Source organism: Pholis gunnellus (genome assembly GCF_910591455.1).
Source record: "Pholis gunnellus genome assembly, chromosome: 14".
Classification (NCBI taxonomy): Eukaryota; Metazoa; Chordata; class Actinopteri; order Perciformes; family Pholidae; genus Pholis; species Pholis gunnellus.
The window spans coordinates 11,864,941-11,879,477 of NC_136541.1; the positions used below are offsets into that span (position 1 = coordinate 11,864,941).

At 43.4% G+C, this 14,537-nt stretch overlaps 1 protein-coding gene across 1 annotated transcript; it reads left to right on the plus strand.

Moving 5' to 3' along the window:
- Positions 1–9,305: 9,305 nt before the first annotated feature.
- On the plus strand, positions 9,306–13,162 carry b3gnt5b (UDP-GlcNAc:betaGal beta-1,3-N-acetylglucosaminyltransferase 5b). The gene is made up of 2 exons (XM_079172888.1): positions 9,306–9,479; positions 10,944–13,162. Exon 2 carries the CDS (start codon positions 11,187–11,189, stop codon positions 12,348–12,350), a length of 1,164 nt encoding a protein of 387 aa, XP_079029014.1. The 5' UTR covers positions 9,306–9,479; positions 10,944–11,186; the 3' UTR covers positions 12,351–13,162.
- Positions 13,163–14,537: the final 1,375 nt, after the last annotated feature.

Sequence of the window (14,537 nt, forward strand, 5' to 3'; positions counted from 1 at the left end):
TCTCTGCAGTCTTTAAGGTTCACGAATGCAGACGTAGAGCTGAGAAGATGAGAACGGTTTAGAATTCTGTCGACTTATTTTTTATCGAATAGGTTTGTGTCATTTACTTTTAACAACGTTTAAAGCAGTTAATAACGGGCTGAACTGTCTCCTCAGAAATGTGTTTCAGGTGTTCACGATTCATCAGGTTAATATAGAGCTCTAAAGAATTCAAGATCCTCTTCGTAAAGCCGCGTCGATCTCGCGTTCGATCAGTCTGCCGGGCAGAAGGACACCGACTCTGATGTGCAGTCAGCTTCAGGTCTCCGTCGCCGAGCTCGTCCTGGATCTGTCTCAAGCTTGCGACGAGACGGCCGGTGTGTTTGTGTGTCCGTAGTGAGGTAACGTGGTGCGGGAGAATCTAGCTTTCTGGGATCTGTGGGGAAAGAGAGAGAGACGGGAAAACAGGCCCATAACCGCTCGCATCCATCTGACATGAACAATTAAGTGGTAATTGTGCTTTGTTTCCTCAATTAATGGCTCGTTGCTAACCAATGCTGAATGATAATCGGACTAGGCCGCGCTAATTGTGTCCTGTTTCCCCTGCTTGGTCATTAAACATCAGGACATCGTCTCGAGTATCACTTCCTGGCTGGAGCTCATATCACAGTTTGTCATGTTGACCGGTCGTTGGCAGCGGTCAGACGGCTTAAAAAAGCCTAATTTTTAAGATTACTTCTTTGGATTGACAGGCGGCATGGACTCCCAGCGTCCCATCTTACTCTCTCAGCTTTCATGTCCTGCAAGTACACACTACAGTCACTGCTTCAGTTTGTCGTTGCCCAGCATTCTCTCTCACACACACACACACACACACACTCTGGAGACGGGCTGCCTTAAGCCTAAGCAGGGACAGACGGCGCTTTTGTTAGTAGTTGTTGGCGTCTTGAGGCAAGTCTGTGCTTCAATAGCAAGCATATGACTTGATGTAACATGGTATCTGCATATAATATAATATCTGAATATATCTGTGATATCACAGGGGACTCTTTTCCACTCATACGCTAATGGAGGCTTTTAAAGTTACTTCATGCTTGAGATACAGTACGTGGTGTTGTTGTGCATCACCGGGGGTCGTGACCATGAGGAATGTTTTTTGTTTTTTAATAAAATACCGTTAAACAGTCCTAGAGAGGGTAGAGGGTCGAGAAAGCCCTTTTGAAGGGTGTTCTTTTCCCCCCTGCACTTTCGTATTTGTTTATTCAAGCCATTAAAATGCTCTTAGGGATATATCAGAAGGTGTGCAGCGGGTGAGTAAGGGTGAGCAGTGTCCTGTCTGCCGCCTCGGGGCGCGTCAAAGCTGAATAAAGCCAACTTTATGGCATTCCAGATCTCAACCCGCAGCCGTGATGACGAATGGTTTAACACACACACACGCGCACACACACACACACGCATGTGTTGTTGGTTACTTGTTTTGGAAACATTTTGTACTGAAGCTGAAGACTATTTTGAAGTTTGCTTGATGCAGTCGTCGGGGATTGGGTCGTACCACAAACATTTCAAACGATGTCTCTGACAATGGAATGGTATTTTATAACGTTTTGTTTTTACACGGCATTCAAGTGTGTTTGCTATTTTGTGTCCCTTCTGAAAGTACTAACGTCGATTCTATCTTTGCTACGTCAGAGAGCCCTTGAAGGTTTTGTACTTCTCAAAACTTTTGTAACGATGACTTATTTGTAGCTATACGTACACAAAAATGAAAAAATAAAGTGAAATCTGGATTTAATTGTCATTGTATTGTCACACAGAACGTGTAAATACCAATTTGTTTTTGTTGTGTTGTCTTTGCCCTCGCCCATGTTGTGCTCTTTCTCTCTCACTCACATGGTTGCAGTCTGCAGCCTCCTGATCTGACTGTTGTAATATCACTCAGATTTCAGAAGGTCTAGAATAAAATCTATTTTGATAATATCAAAGTGTTTGTTTTTACTTTCTACGTTGTTAAGTACGTGTCTTTACGTGAGGGAAGTATACACCAGTATATTCTGTGTGATGTCCCAAATACACTGGACAGTTTTTAGCCACGTGGCTAACATGACTTTCGGGATTGTTGGTCGGTCTGTCCATCATTTATGTTCCAGATAAATGTCTTAAATAGCTCAACGTGTTTTGGATGCATTGCCATGAAGTTCTGTACAGACATTGATGTCTAGAAGACGAAGCCGACCAGCTTTGGACTGTTGATCTAGCGCCACCGTGAGTTGGACATTTGGTTTAGAGTTAAATGTTTTAAATACATTTTAAATATCGGTGCCAGGAAATTTGGTAGGGAAATGCATGCTATTCCGGTTTTTAAGAAGTATATTTATCAGGGCTAAAATGAGTCTAATGCAGAAAAACGCTGCGTTTGCAAAATCCTGTTCTGTGTCTCTGAGCTCAAGTGTATTCACAGCATTGCCCGTCAGTATTTAATGCAAAGTATTAAAGATACAAGATTTAACGACTAAAAGTAGTGTCTTCAGCTCTTTGTTGAAGCTGTGATATGTTTACACAAAGTGAAATACATACATACACTCATTTCAGCCTGACTTATTTGATGTGTTTGGAGACTTTAGGATCACTAGAATCTAAAATGAAATGTGTGGAACGTCTGGACTGCTGCTTGTTGAGGTTAAGTCAAGGACCCGATAAAAGCTCTTTGAACACATTCACTCTAATGTTAATACTTCTGTTTGTTTTTGTAGCTCATTAGTCTCACTGACTCATGCACACACTCTGCTTCTACATGTAGTCAGACAGGTTGTGTCTGGATCAACATGCAGGAGGTTCATTGCCTCGTGATTTGTTGTTGATTTGTCGGAGCCGTTTAAAGCAGTGTTGTACACACACACTGTGTGGTAGCTGTAACGCAACATGAGGAGAAACCAGATGTATATTTTTTTCATTGTGTAAAACAGGAAACCCCTTCATCCTCTGGGTAATCGCGGCTGAACATTTCATTTTTAAAAGTTATGTACAAAGTAATAATATGTTTAAGTCTCGGTTTAATGCCTCTTAGTGTATTTAATATTTGTGTTGTAGCTGCACTCGACCAATAGAAGATCACAACGGCATTATAGGTTGTTTCTAAGACACATGTCTGTATATTTTGCAGGTAACTCGCGTTATTCAGTGTTTTAAGTCTTTGTAGTAGCCATTATGGTTTTGCCAGCAAATAATTTGTTCGATACGTGAGTCACTTTTACAAATTCTAGCTGATGTTTTTCTCTATTTCCTCCATTTTCATTGATGCCAGTATGTGTGTGAAACTACGACTGTAAGACGGATTCAGACGGAAAGTGAAGCCAATGCTTTCAAATGTACTGTGCAGCAGCGAGCTGTGAGCGAGCCAGCAATGGATGCACACACGGTGTCTGTGAAAGAGTGCATACCAATCTACAATCAAAGGACATTTGATCTATCTAGTCTATCGTAATGAAATACCTCCAAATGCCGTCTGTGCGTTGAAACCGTGAGTCGCTGTAATCATTCCTACTGGTCGGAGGCCACGAATTGAACATTTCCCGACACAACTCCAATAAAGCTAATATGAGGCGTCAGCTGTCTGAGTGGAGCAAATCAAGTAGACGTCTTCCAAAGTTACTCTTTTAAAATCTGTCTTTGTTTTACTGTCACACTGTCAGCGTCAGCGAGTGTGAAGAATTTGAGTATTAATTAAAGGTCACAATATGTTTACTTACAGAGGGTATTATATGTTTACAGTATATTTACCTATGGAAGTGTTAAACCAAAAGTATAGCCACTGTATGTATCAAACACTGTAAAGAGTAGCCAAGAGGGAGAGAGAGAGGGATTTGAGTGAGGCTTTCCAGAAGATGATCGTATGAAGTCATCAGGAAGTGGTCAACAGGAAGGATGAAACCAGGAGTGGGCGAATGGATTTCGGCCAATCACTGAAGCTGATGAGACATTTTCAAACAATAAGAGACTTATTGTTGTACTTTCAGGCCAAAGATCAGATCACTTGGGACCTTCAAACAGACATCCTTTGCTGGGCTGTGTGGGAGAATTTCATTTGATCTCTGTTTGATGATATTTCTATCGATTGTAACACAGTTTGCAACTGTTTTAGTTTCTGTTAATTAAAGACTTTTTGATCATAACTTGGACCAGCTGAGTTTTTTGGCACGGCTGGGAGACGTGCGGTCTTCCACAGTACAGAGAGGTTCCGGACCTAACACGAGAAAACACAGTCTGGGAGGACACAAAGAAGTCGTTTCATACTGAGAATAACTAACTTTGTAACATACCCAGTCGATTTTGTTTTAATAAAATACCGTTAAACAGTCCTAGAGAGGGTAGAGGGTAGAGAAAGCCCTTTTGAAGGGTGTTCTTTCCCCCCTGCACTTTCGTATTTGTTTATTCAAGCCATTAAAATGCTCTTAGGGATATATCAGAAGGTGTGCAGCGGGTGAGTAAGGGTGAGCAGTGTCCTGTCTGCCTCCTCGGGGCGCGTCAAAGCTGAACAAAGCCAACTTTAGGGCATTCCAGATCTCAACCCGCAGTCCTGATGACGAATGGTTTAACACACACGCACACACACACACACACACATGCGCATGTGTTGTTGGTTACTTGTTTTGGAAACATTTTGTACTGAAGCTGAAGACTATTTTGAAGTTGGCTTGATGCAGTCATCGGGGATTGGGTCGTACCACAAACATTTCAAACGATGTCTCTGACAATGGAATGGTATTTTATAACGTTTTGTTTTTACAAATTTTATATTTTGTGTCCCTTCTGAAAGTACTAACGTCGATTCTATCTTTGCTACGTCAGAGAGCCTTTGAAGGTTTTGTACTTCTCAAAACGTTTGTAACGATGACTCATTTGTAGCTATACGCCCTCGCCCATGTTGTGCTCTTTCTCTCTCACTCACATGGTTGCAGTCTGCAGCCTCCTGATCTGACTGTTCACTCAGATTTCAGAAGGTCTGGAATAAAATCTATTTTGATAATATCAAAGTGTTTGTTTTTACTTTCCAAGTTGTTAAGTACGTGTCTTTACGTGAGGGAAGTATACACCAGTATATTCTGTGTGAATTCTGTGATTGTTGGTCGGTCTGTCCATCATTTATGTTCCAGATAAATGTCTTAAATAGCTCAACATATTTTGGATGCATTGCCATGAAGTTCTGTACAGACATTGATGTCTAGAAGACGAAGCCGACCAGCTTTGGACTGTTGATCTAGGTCAGGGGTCGGCAACCTGCGGGTCCGGAGCCGCATGCGGCTCTTTGGCCCCTCTGTTGCGGCTCCCTGAGTCCTCCGTCCACACGGCGTTTCAGCATTGTTTTCGAGATGATCTCGAATATAGTTATGGGAAGATCGCATCAACCTAGATTCGAACCCTGTCGAGCAAAAATAGTAATATATAAAGACACATTTTATTTGGTGGAAAATAGGGCAAAATGGCTCTTTGGATAGTAAAGGTCGCCGACCCCTGCATTATGGTTTTGCCATCAAATAATTTGTTCGATACGTGAGTCACTTTTACAAATTCTAGCTGATGTTTTTCTCTATTTCCTCCATTTTCATTGATGCCAGTATGTGTGTGAAACTACGACTGTAAGATGAATTCAGACGGAAAGTGAAGCCAATGCTTTCAAATGTACTGTGCAGCAGCGAGCTGTGAGCGAGCCAGCAATGGATGCACACACGGTGTCTGTGAAAGAGTGCATACCAATCTACAATCAAAGGACATTTGATCTATCTAGTCTATCGTAATGAAATACCTCCAAATGCCGTCTGTGCGTTGAAACCGTTAGTTTAGCTGTAATCATTCCTACTGGTCGGAGGCCACGACTTGAGCATATCCGAAATCAACTCCAATGAAGCTAATATGAGGCGTCAGCTGTCTGAGTGGAGCAAATCAAGTAGACGTCTTCCAAAGTTACTCTTTTAAAATCTATATTTGTTCTACTATCACACTGTCAGCGTCAGCGAGGAAACCGTCTGGGAGGACACAAAGAAGTCGTTTCACACTGAAAGGAACTAACTTTGGAACATACCCCGTCGATATGACTCACTATCCTCTGCTGAACATCAGAATGTCTTACTGTACATTGGAGATAGGAAAGGTTCATTTCAGGGCATGCTAATATCTTACTGGCACGAATGCAAAACCTATCAGTTCTGCAAAGAAAACAGAAATAACTAAAAGCAAGTTCGGGAAGCATGACTGTATTTCTGTATGCGTGAGGAAGTGTGCACACACCCTTAAAGTCCCTCTTTTATTCCTACACTTTTCTTGAAAAATCCCATGATGCAATTGTCATGTGCTCAGCAGGACCTGTAGTCTCCTACTGTGACCTCCTGACAAGCATTTCTTCTAATCAGGTCAGTCAGTATATTTTTAGATGTTCATCTAACGCAAGAGTCGGTCGCCTAACTCTTCTAATTCTGGGCAGTTAAATTAATAATAATAATAATAATAATAATAATAATAATAACTTTATTTATAAAGCACCTTTAAAAACGGTTTACAAACTGTTTTGACAGAAAAAGCAGCAAAAGCAAGACAATAATAATAACAGAAAGCTCAGTGAGACGGTCAATACGATAAAAATAAACTAAGAAATAAAGAAAATGAAATAAAGAAAATATAAAAGATTTGTAAAATGATTTTGTAAAATCAACAAATAAAAATCAAAACAGAAAAGTGACGACATCACATAAAAGCCTGTCTGTAAAAATGTGTTTTAAGAAGTGTTTAAAAGAGATTCGTGATTCTGCGAGCCTCGTCTCCTCATCTCCTCATCTCCTCGTTCCAAAGCCGAGGGGCCCCGAAGGCAAAGGCACGGTCCCCTTTAGAAGGGCCACACCGGAGGCTTTGAGCTGGCTCATACGGGGTCAACATGTCCTCTATATATTTTGGGGCCAAACCCATTATGTGCTTTAAAAGTGATCAGTAAAATCTTAAAATCCAATTCTAAAACGAAGCCAGTGAAGCCAGGATCGGGTGATGTGATGTCGTCTGTTAGAACCAGTGAGAAGCTGCTGCGCTCTGAACTAGTTGGAGGTGAGAACGTGACTTTTTATTGGTGCCAGAGAGAAAGGAGTGAGAGGATGAATGCATGAAGGACTTTTTCCAGGTCAGGTTGAGAGAGCATTCTTTTGATTTTGGCGATGGCTCTAATTTGTAGAAAACAGGACTGGACAACTTTTGTGATTTGTGGTTTGAAGCTTAAATCTGAATCAAAAACTTCTCCGAAGTTTCTAGCAGTGGCCTTTATGTTAATGGCCGGGGGGGCCAAGGGCACTTTTAATGGGAGTGATTGGGTTTGAGGGACTAAATATTATGATTTCTGATTTCTGAGTTGAAGAAGCGTTTATGCCATCCACCAGTTGATGTCATTAAGACCGTCTCAAATAGCAGCTGGGCTTCTCAATGGAAGGTATATCTGTGTGTCGTCTGCGTAGCAATGAAAAGAAACATCGTGACGTTGGATGATTTGACCAAGTGGGAGCAAGTACATGGAAAATAAAGTTGGACCTAAAATTGAATCTTGGGGTAATGTGAGATGTAGAGGATTAGTAATTACCGATGGTGAGCGAGTGGGTTCTAGCTAAAAGTTACGAATAAAACCAACTAAGTGCAGCGTCCTTGATGCCAACCCAGGCCTGAAGACGGTTGATTAAAATGGTCTATTGTGTTAAAGGCTGCACTCCGGTCTAAAAGAATTATAATGGAGCGCTCTCCTCTGTCGGCTGCTAAAAGGAGATCATTGGATACCTTGAGGAGGCCGGTTTCTGTGCTATGCAAAGCTCTGAAACCTGATTAAAACTCCTCAAATACGTTATTAAGACACACAAGCTGGGTTAAAACCACTTCCTCTAAAACCTTTGATAGAAACAGAAGTTTAGTAATGGGTCTAAATTTGCTGAGAACAGAGGGATCCAGATTAGGTTATTTAAAAGAGGTTGGACCACAGCATCTTTGAGTCGATTGTCTGACTGCAGTTTGTCCTCATTGCATCTTTCCGACTCTCATAAAATACATGTAGACCTGTTTTTTCTCCTACAGTCTCTCTTTAAATCATGATTGCAGTTTGGCTGTTTAGAGGTCTCATAGTCTGGCTCCATTTTCTACGTTTTTACCGCGAAGCTGGTTGCTAGGCGATGGGTACAGCAACGGAAAAACTGGCTTCCTGTTTGGTGACGGAAACAGGAAGTCCTCTGTAGCGTAGACCGCACGATCTAGCCTACGCGGTCCTCAAAGGACGCAGCCCACGTAGACCGCGAAGGCTGGGTCCTCCGAAGGATGCAGCCCCTGAATTGGGACATAGCTTGTGTCTGCACAGATAAGAAATAAGTGTAGACGAACCACCGTGACACTTCACACACAGAGCTTCTTCGTGACTAATCTTAAACCATGTCAGAGCGTGCAAATGCATTATTTGGTTTAGTTAATCACATTATGGTTCACACAGGAGTACAGTGGTGAATGGAACAGTCAGCAGATGTCGATAAACATCAGGATACATCACCTGGGGACCATGAATACCACATTTTAAACCAGTTCATCTGGTATGTGTTGAAGTATTTTGCCGGGTAAGTGAATACCGTTGTTCCTGCTGGTGGTGCTAGAAGGAAGCTCAGCATGATGAAAGTCATGAGGATTCATCCTCTGGAAACAAACTACCACATTTCATCAAAATCAATTATTGAAACTTCACAAAGCAAAACAGCTACATGTGAATCTCATGGTGGTGCGAGATGAGAAGTCAGGGGATCACCAAAGTCATTCGGATCCAAAAGATGCAGAGTTTATTTAGTTTGGTAGAGAGATCTGAAAGACTTGCAAGGAGCAGGCAGACACTTCGTCTGCCTCTACGACGGCGATATCTGTGGCCGGAGGCATTATGTTTACTGTGCGTCTGTCCGCCCGCCCGTCCTATCCTCCTGAACACAATATCTCAAGAATTCATATGTTCACACAAATGTCCAACAGAATACATTCATGAAGAAACAAACTGCTACTTGACTTGGTTGGTGGAGGCATACACAGCCACGAGGCGCTTATTCTAGTTTGTGCTCTATTTTGAAATGACAGAACTTGTCATTACTCAGGCCGAGCAGAACGAATATGAGGCACAGAGGGCCGGCCTTTCTCATCATTTACTCCCCCCTCTCTCTACAACCACTCTCGCGGTTGGCAGACCACCCCCACACTGAAAGAGGAAAGAGGAAAGGGAGGGTGGGGAGGGCACATTAACAAATTACAGTCCACGCACAGAGGGCAGAGGACGGATCCGAGAAAAAGGGTTTGACTGTTTTAAAGAGCAGTTGGTCTGGTCTGACAACAATTTCACATCCTGTCATCTTGAGGAAAAGTACACTTCAAGCAGAGAGGCGGCTCCTTGCAGCAGAGAAGAAGACTCCGTGGGAAAGGAAATTTCTGGATTCACACACATATCTTCTTTTTTTGTTCCGGTGAGTGTTGTTGTAGTGATCAGCTTGACGTGTGATTTCCCCCTCCCTCCCACTGTGTGTTTCAAATCTATTTATATACAAACGGTGACTTTGGAACTATGCTCGGGGGTTGGGTCGCTTTCACGGCGCTTGTTTTAGACTCAGCTGAGACGGAGGGGTTGAGGATCGTAGTACAGTGCTCAGGCAGAGTGGGTGACAGCAGAGCAGCCTTTGAACAGGACGGGGTAGTGGCAGCGCCTTCAGGCAATAATCTAAACAAAGTGAATTCTAAGAAACGACTTGTAACCGTTGTGCACTCACGCACATGACCAGAACACGCGGCAAGATTGTGATCATCTCAGGAAAAGGGTTACTATTGAAAATAGAGAAAATGTCAAAGTAGTACAGACCAACACTCTTCTGCTGGAAAGGGGCTGTAATAATTGAGTCACATTGTTGGATGACGACACCTGACTTAAACAGACAATTCAGTTTGCTATCTATTGTACTTCTTTAACAAATGAGATAGCCTGCTCTCATATATATATATATATATATGTGACAAGTAGGTTGTAAAGTAAGGTATGTTGCCCACCCTGGAAAAGTAGTAAATAATTGGATGTAACAGAGGTGAGGTTCTCATTATTAGGCAGAGAGGAAAGAGAGCCATTCTGAGCCAGTGACCCCATTAGGCACAGGCCATCCAATGATGTTTAAAAAGCTCTCGGGGTGCAGTGGGAGTCCCAGGCCCCAGGACCATCATGACCCCCCCCCCCCCTCGCTTTGAGCCCAGGGCCAGCCGGAAGCAGACTATTCTTGTCCCGCATTGTGCTGCCGAGTTATTCCATTGTGTTCAATGCTTTCCATGACTCTCAGCAATTTCAGCGGGTCTGCCCCTTAAACCCCTCCATTATGGACTGGCTTGCATCGGCACATTTGCTGTGTTGGCTTTTGTATTCAGTCGATCCGTCCCTTTCACCCCAACCGCTAACTTTTGACTTTTCAGCTAACGTTATTGCTCCTGCAAAAAAAAAAAAAAAGACTGAACACAAGCAGGTGTAGCCAAGTTCTGTTTAGCGTAGTTTCTGCTGATAGAGTGTCAATGATTCTCTGAGTGACCGATAAATTAAAGTCCTTTGTATTGTTTCAAAATGTTTATCTCTATTTTCATTGACATCCTGAGGTTTAATTGCTTAGGTTGATGGCAGATAATCTATTCACGGACTTTACAGATTGCTGCATATATGCAGCACATCATAAAATAGTAAATGCGTGCTACATCATTACCCAACAAGATAATGGTACAGAACAACTGCTTCCAAAGAGGGAGGAAATTGGCTAAGCACATTTTAGCATTTTCACATTTTCATATTTTCACTTCCTCCTTTTGAAAGCAACGAAACAGAGAAGCACTTGTGTGCTTCATCAAAGTGTTTATCGAACTCGTCACCACAGTTAGTGTCCTCTTTCTTCTCATCACTTAAGCATGACGGAGGACGGATGACGGAGGACGTTTCCCAGCAGACCCAGTGACTTCCACCACCGCCTAAGCCTCCCGCCGAATGTGGAAAGCCTAGGATGGAAGATCCACCGAGTGCTGCTCTGAGGCTCAACCTCCACAACCGCAACCATCTCACCTCCTCCCTCACGCACACAAGCACAACCAGCCGCTGCGCCGCCATCACCAACCAGACGGGGACCGGCGCCACCGGGTGAGAAGATTCCAGAATGTTCATGAACTTCCGCCGGATACGAAAATGCCAGTGTGTGCAGCTGATGACCACCTGCCTGGTGCTGTCAGTGGTGATGGTTTGCTGGGAGCAGCTGGACAACAACGTCATCAGCCACGTCAAGTCCTACTCCTACCGCTACCTTGACAACCGCTTCACCTACATCAACAAGAGCCTCACCATCCCACGTGAGCAGGCCAGAAGCTTCAGCAGCTTCCGCTACCTGCTGGACCACTCGGATAAGTGTGTCGACAAAGACGTCCTCCTCCTCCTCTTTGTCAAAACGTCCCCGGAGAACATTGAGAGGCGAAAGGCCATCAGATCCACCTGGGGCAATGAGACCTACATCCGAAACGCCCTGGGAGTGACAGTGAAGGTGGTGTTCGCCTTAGGAACACTGCAGGCCAAGAAGGCGGGGCCCTCGTGTACCACGGGGAGCAGGGTTTGTTTTCAGGAGCAGCTCCTCCGCGAGGACCGCCTCAGTGGCGATTTGATCCAGCAAGACTTTTTAGACTCCTTCCACAACCTGACCCTGAAGCTGATCCTGCAGTTCCACTGGATGCACAGCCGCTGCGCACACGCTCGCTTCCTCATGACGGCCGACGACGACGTCTTCGTCCACATGCCCAACCTGGTGAGCTACCTGCAGGACATGAGCAGCAGAGGCGTCACAGACCTTTGGGTCGGTCGAGTGCACAGAGGGGCGCCGCCAATCCGCAACAAAGACAGCAAGTACTATGTGCCCTTTGAGATGTACCCGTGGCTGTCGTACCCTGACTACACAGCCGGGGCCGGGTATGTTGTCTCCAGGGACGTAGCTGACAAAATCTACCAAGCCACGCTGACCCTGAACGCCTCTCTTTACATAGACGATGTGTTCATGGGCATCTGCGCCAATGCTGTCGGTGTGTCTCCGCAGGAGCACGTCTATTTCTCAGGTGAGGGCAAAGCGCCCTACCACACGTGTATCTATGACCAGATGATGACCTCACATGGTCACGTGGAGGACATCTACGACCTGTGGAAGGCAGCGACCCACCCGCAGGTGAAGCAGAAGACTTCTGGACTCATAAGGAGGCTGTACTGCGCAGCCGTGAAAATGTCTCTCCTTTGTAGACCATACTATTTGAACACATACCCTTGCAAAGCAGCCTTTATGTAGTATTACGTGAGGTGTGCGTGTGTGGGTCAGTATGTGACAGAGAGAGAGAGAGAGAGGGAGTGTGTCATAGGTCAAAATGAATGGAGGACCGTCGCTGCAAATATTACCTCAGTCCTTTCAGTCGGACACCCATGTCAAAACACTGGAGCGTGTGTTTTGTGTTTCCAGAGGGCAAAGAGACCAAGTTCATGCTTGTCACTGCTAGTGTGAGATCAACAACACGCTAGTTTTGGTGGTTTAAAAAAATGTAATAAGGTTAGCTTAGCATTGATGGCAGAATGTGTTAAAATAGTTCCTAAAAAGATGCTGTTTACATGTATTCCCAAACCCCCTGTTCTCACAAATGAGATTTTAATTGGTTTTCCATCTCAGCCAGTTGATTATAAGAGTGCTCCCGCCTGATCTTGGATTTTATTTCCACTGCTGCGACACACATTTCGGTTGCACAACTTTGTAATACTCAAAAAAAAGGACACCTCTCTCTCTGATATTTATCAATTTCTTTAAAAGTAAAATGCAGAAGTGACATTATCTTGCTTGTTCCAGAAGCATAATGAAACTGTGCGGTCAGTGAGTGTGATGTGTCAAATCTAAAAATGTCTCCATGTCACGAAGTGTAAAATTCCTCACACTGAGGTAGAATAAATGTGTCAGTGAGAAGACTTTACTAACAGTTCGTGTGCTGAAAATAATAATGATGTAACAACAACGCGATGGCTCTTAATTGAACATTTTCTTGTTATAAGATCTTTTTTTGTAATTAGATTTGTGAAAATGCTTTTTTTTTTTATGAAATAAAATCTCCGACGTGAAAGTCAAAGTTTTTTATTATTATTATTTTATTATTATTATTATAATTATATTAGTCTTAGTAGTAGTATCAATAATCTAACATCTATAAGGAAACACTGGAACGCTTGACTGCGCAACTCTTTTAACTGTTTCATTACAACTCCATGGGCAGGCAGCTGTGTGTCATCATGTCACAACTACAACTTCCTTACTTTGGGTGACTCATGGAACCACAATGCATGCAGTGTACCCAGTATGAAGCAATGCTCTGAAACGTGTGTAATATGCTGATTACTGCACAAACCAATGTGTTTTTCCCATCCTCTCCATAGCTGAGCAGCAAGGTGGGTTCGAGGTGCGACACAAGCCTCATTAGAGTGCAAGTGCAAACATCTCGCATGAAAGCGCTCCACCATTTACGATCCAGACACACCTTTATGAGTGAAGGAATGGACTTTGCCAGAGCGTGTGAGCTGGAATACTGCTCACTATGATTTTGTTTGGTTTTTTTCCCCACCTGACATGTGATACGTAGAGCCAAGAATACCCCTGGCATATGCCAGAAAGTCATCAGCGTGATCCACGGAGGCATCTGGTACACTGCTAACAATAATAACGGAGGCTGCTTCTCTGTCAGTGCTCGACAGACGACAGATACAAAACTGGACGTCGTTTTTTAGTTGTGTGACTGAAAATGATGCTTAAATCAGGTCGGGAGAAATACCTAACCTGAACTACAGACTGTTCATAAACCAACAGCTATTAAGATGTTCACACTCACACGTCTCCAAATTGCTTTTGTGTTCATTTGCAATATTCGTGACTTAAAAGTATTGTATATCCAATTTCTGCTGCAGCAATAGCCAGGTTTCATCTCTGAGAATATTGAACTTTTACCAAATCTCACCTCAGTAAATTCCCTTTTTATTTAAATATCACTAAGTGTCTCAGTGTCCCTCATCTCACCTCGCCCTACTATGAATTGTCGAATTGTTTATTGATGCAGCTCCTCCTGAAATGTGATGTTGCCTGGATTAGCTGTTCTCCTAACAGCTGCTCTGTTTCCAAGGCAGCACATGAAGAAGAAGAATTCACACAACAGGATCGTCGTGTGATATTAACCAGGGGCGTCTCTAGGAGTCATGCGCGGGCAAGTCTTTTTGGGGCCCGTTTGGGGCCGCGGATATCCATCGTTTCATACAGTTCATAGATTGGTTCAATCACAAAGAGTGTGATTTTGCTCTGTAGTTTTGCTTTCTGTTTCATGTTTTTATTTTAAAGGTGCAAGGTACAGTGAGCAGGGTGGCCGTGCCACTGCCATTTATAAACATACCGTGTCAACTGATACCAATGCCAATATCAACATTGTCTATCAATTGCATGATAATCATGCAT

Coding starts and splice junctions, on each gene's coding strand:
- b3gnt5b (XM_079172888.1), top strand. CDS start 11,187: ATGTTCATGAACTTCCGCCGGATACGAAAATGCCAGTGTGTGCAGCTG.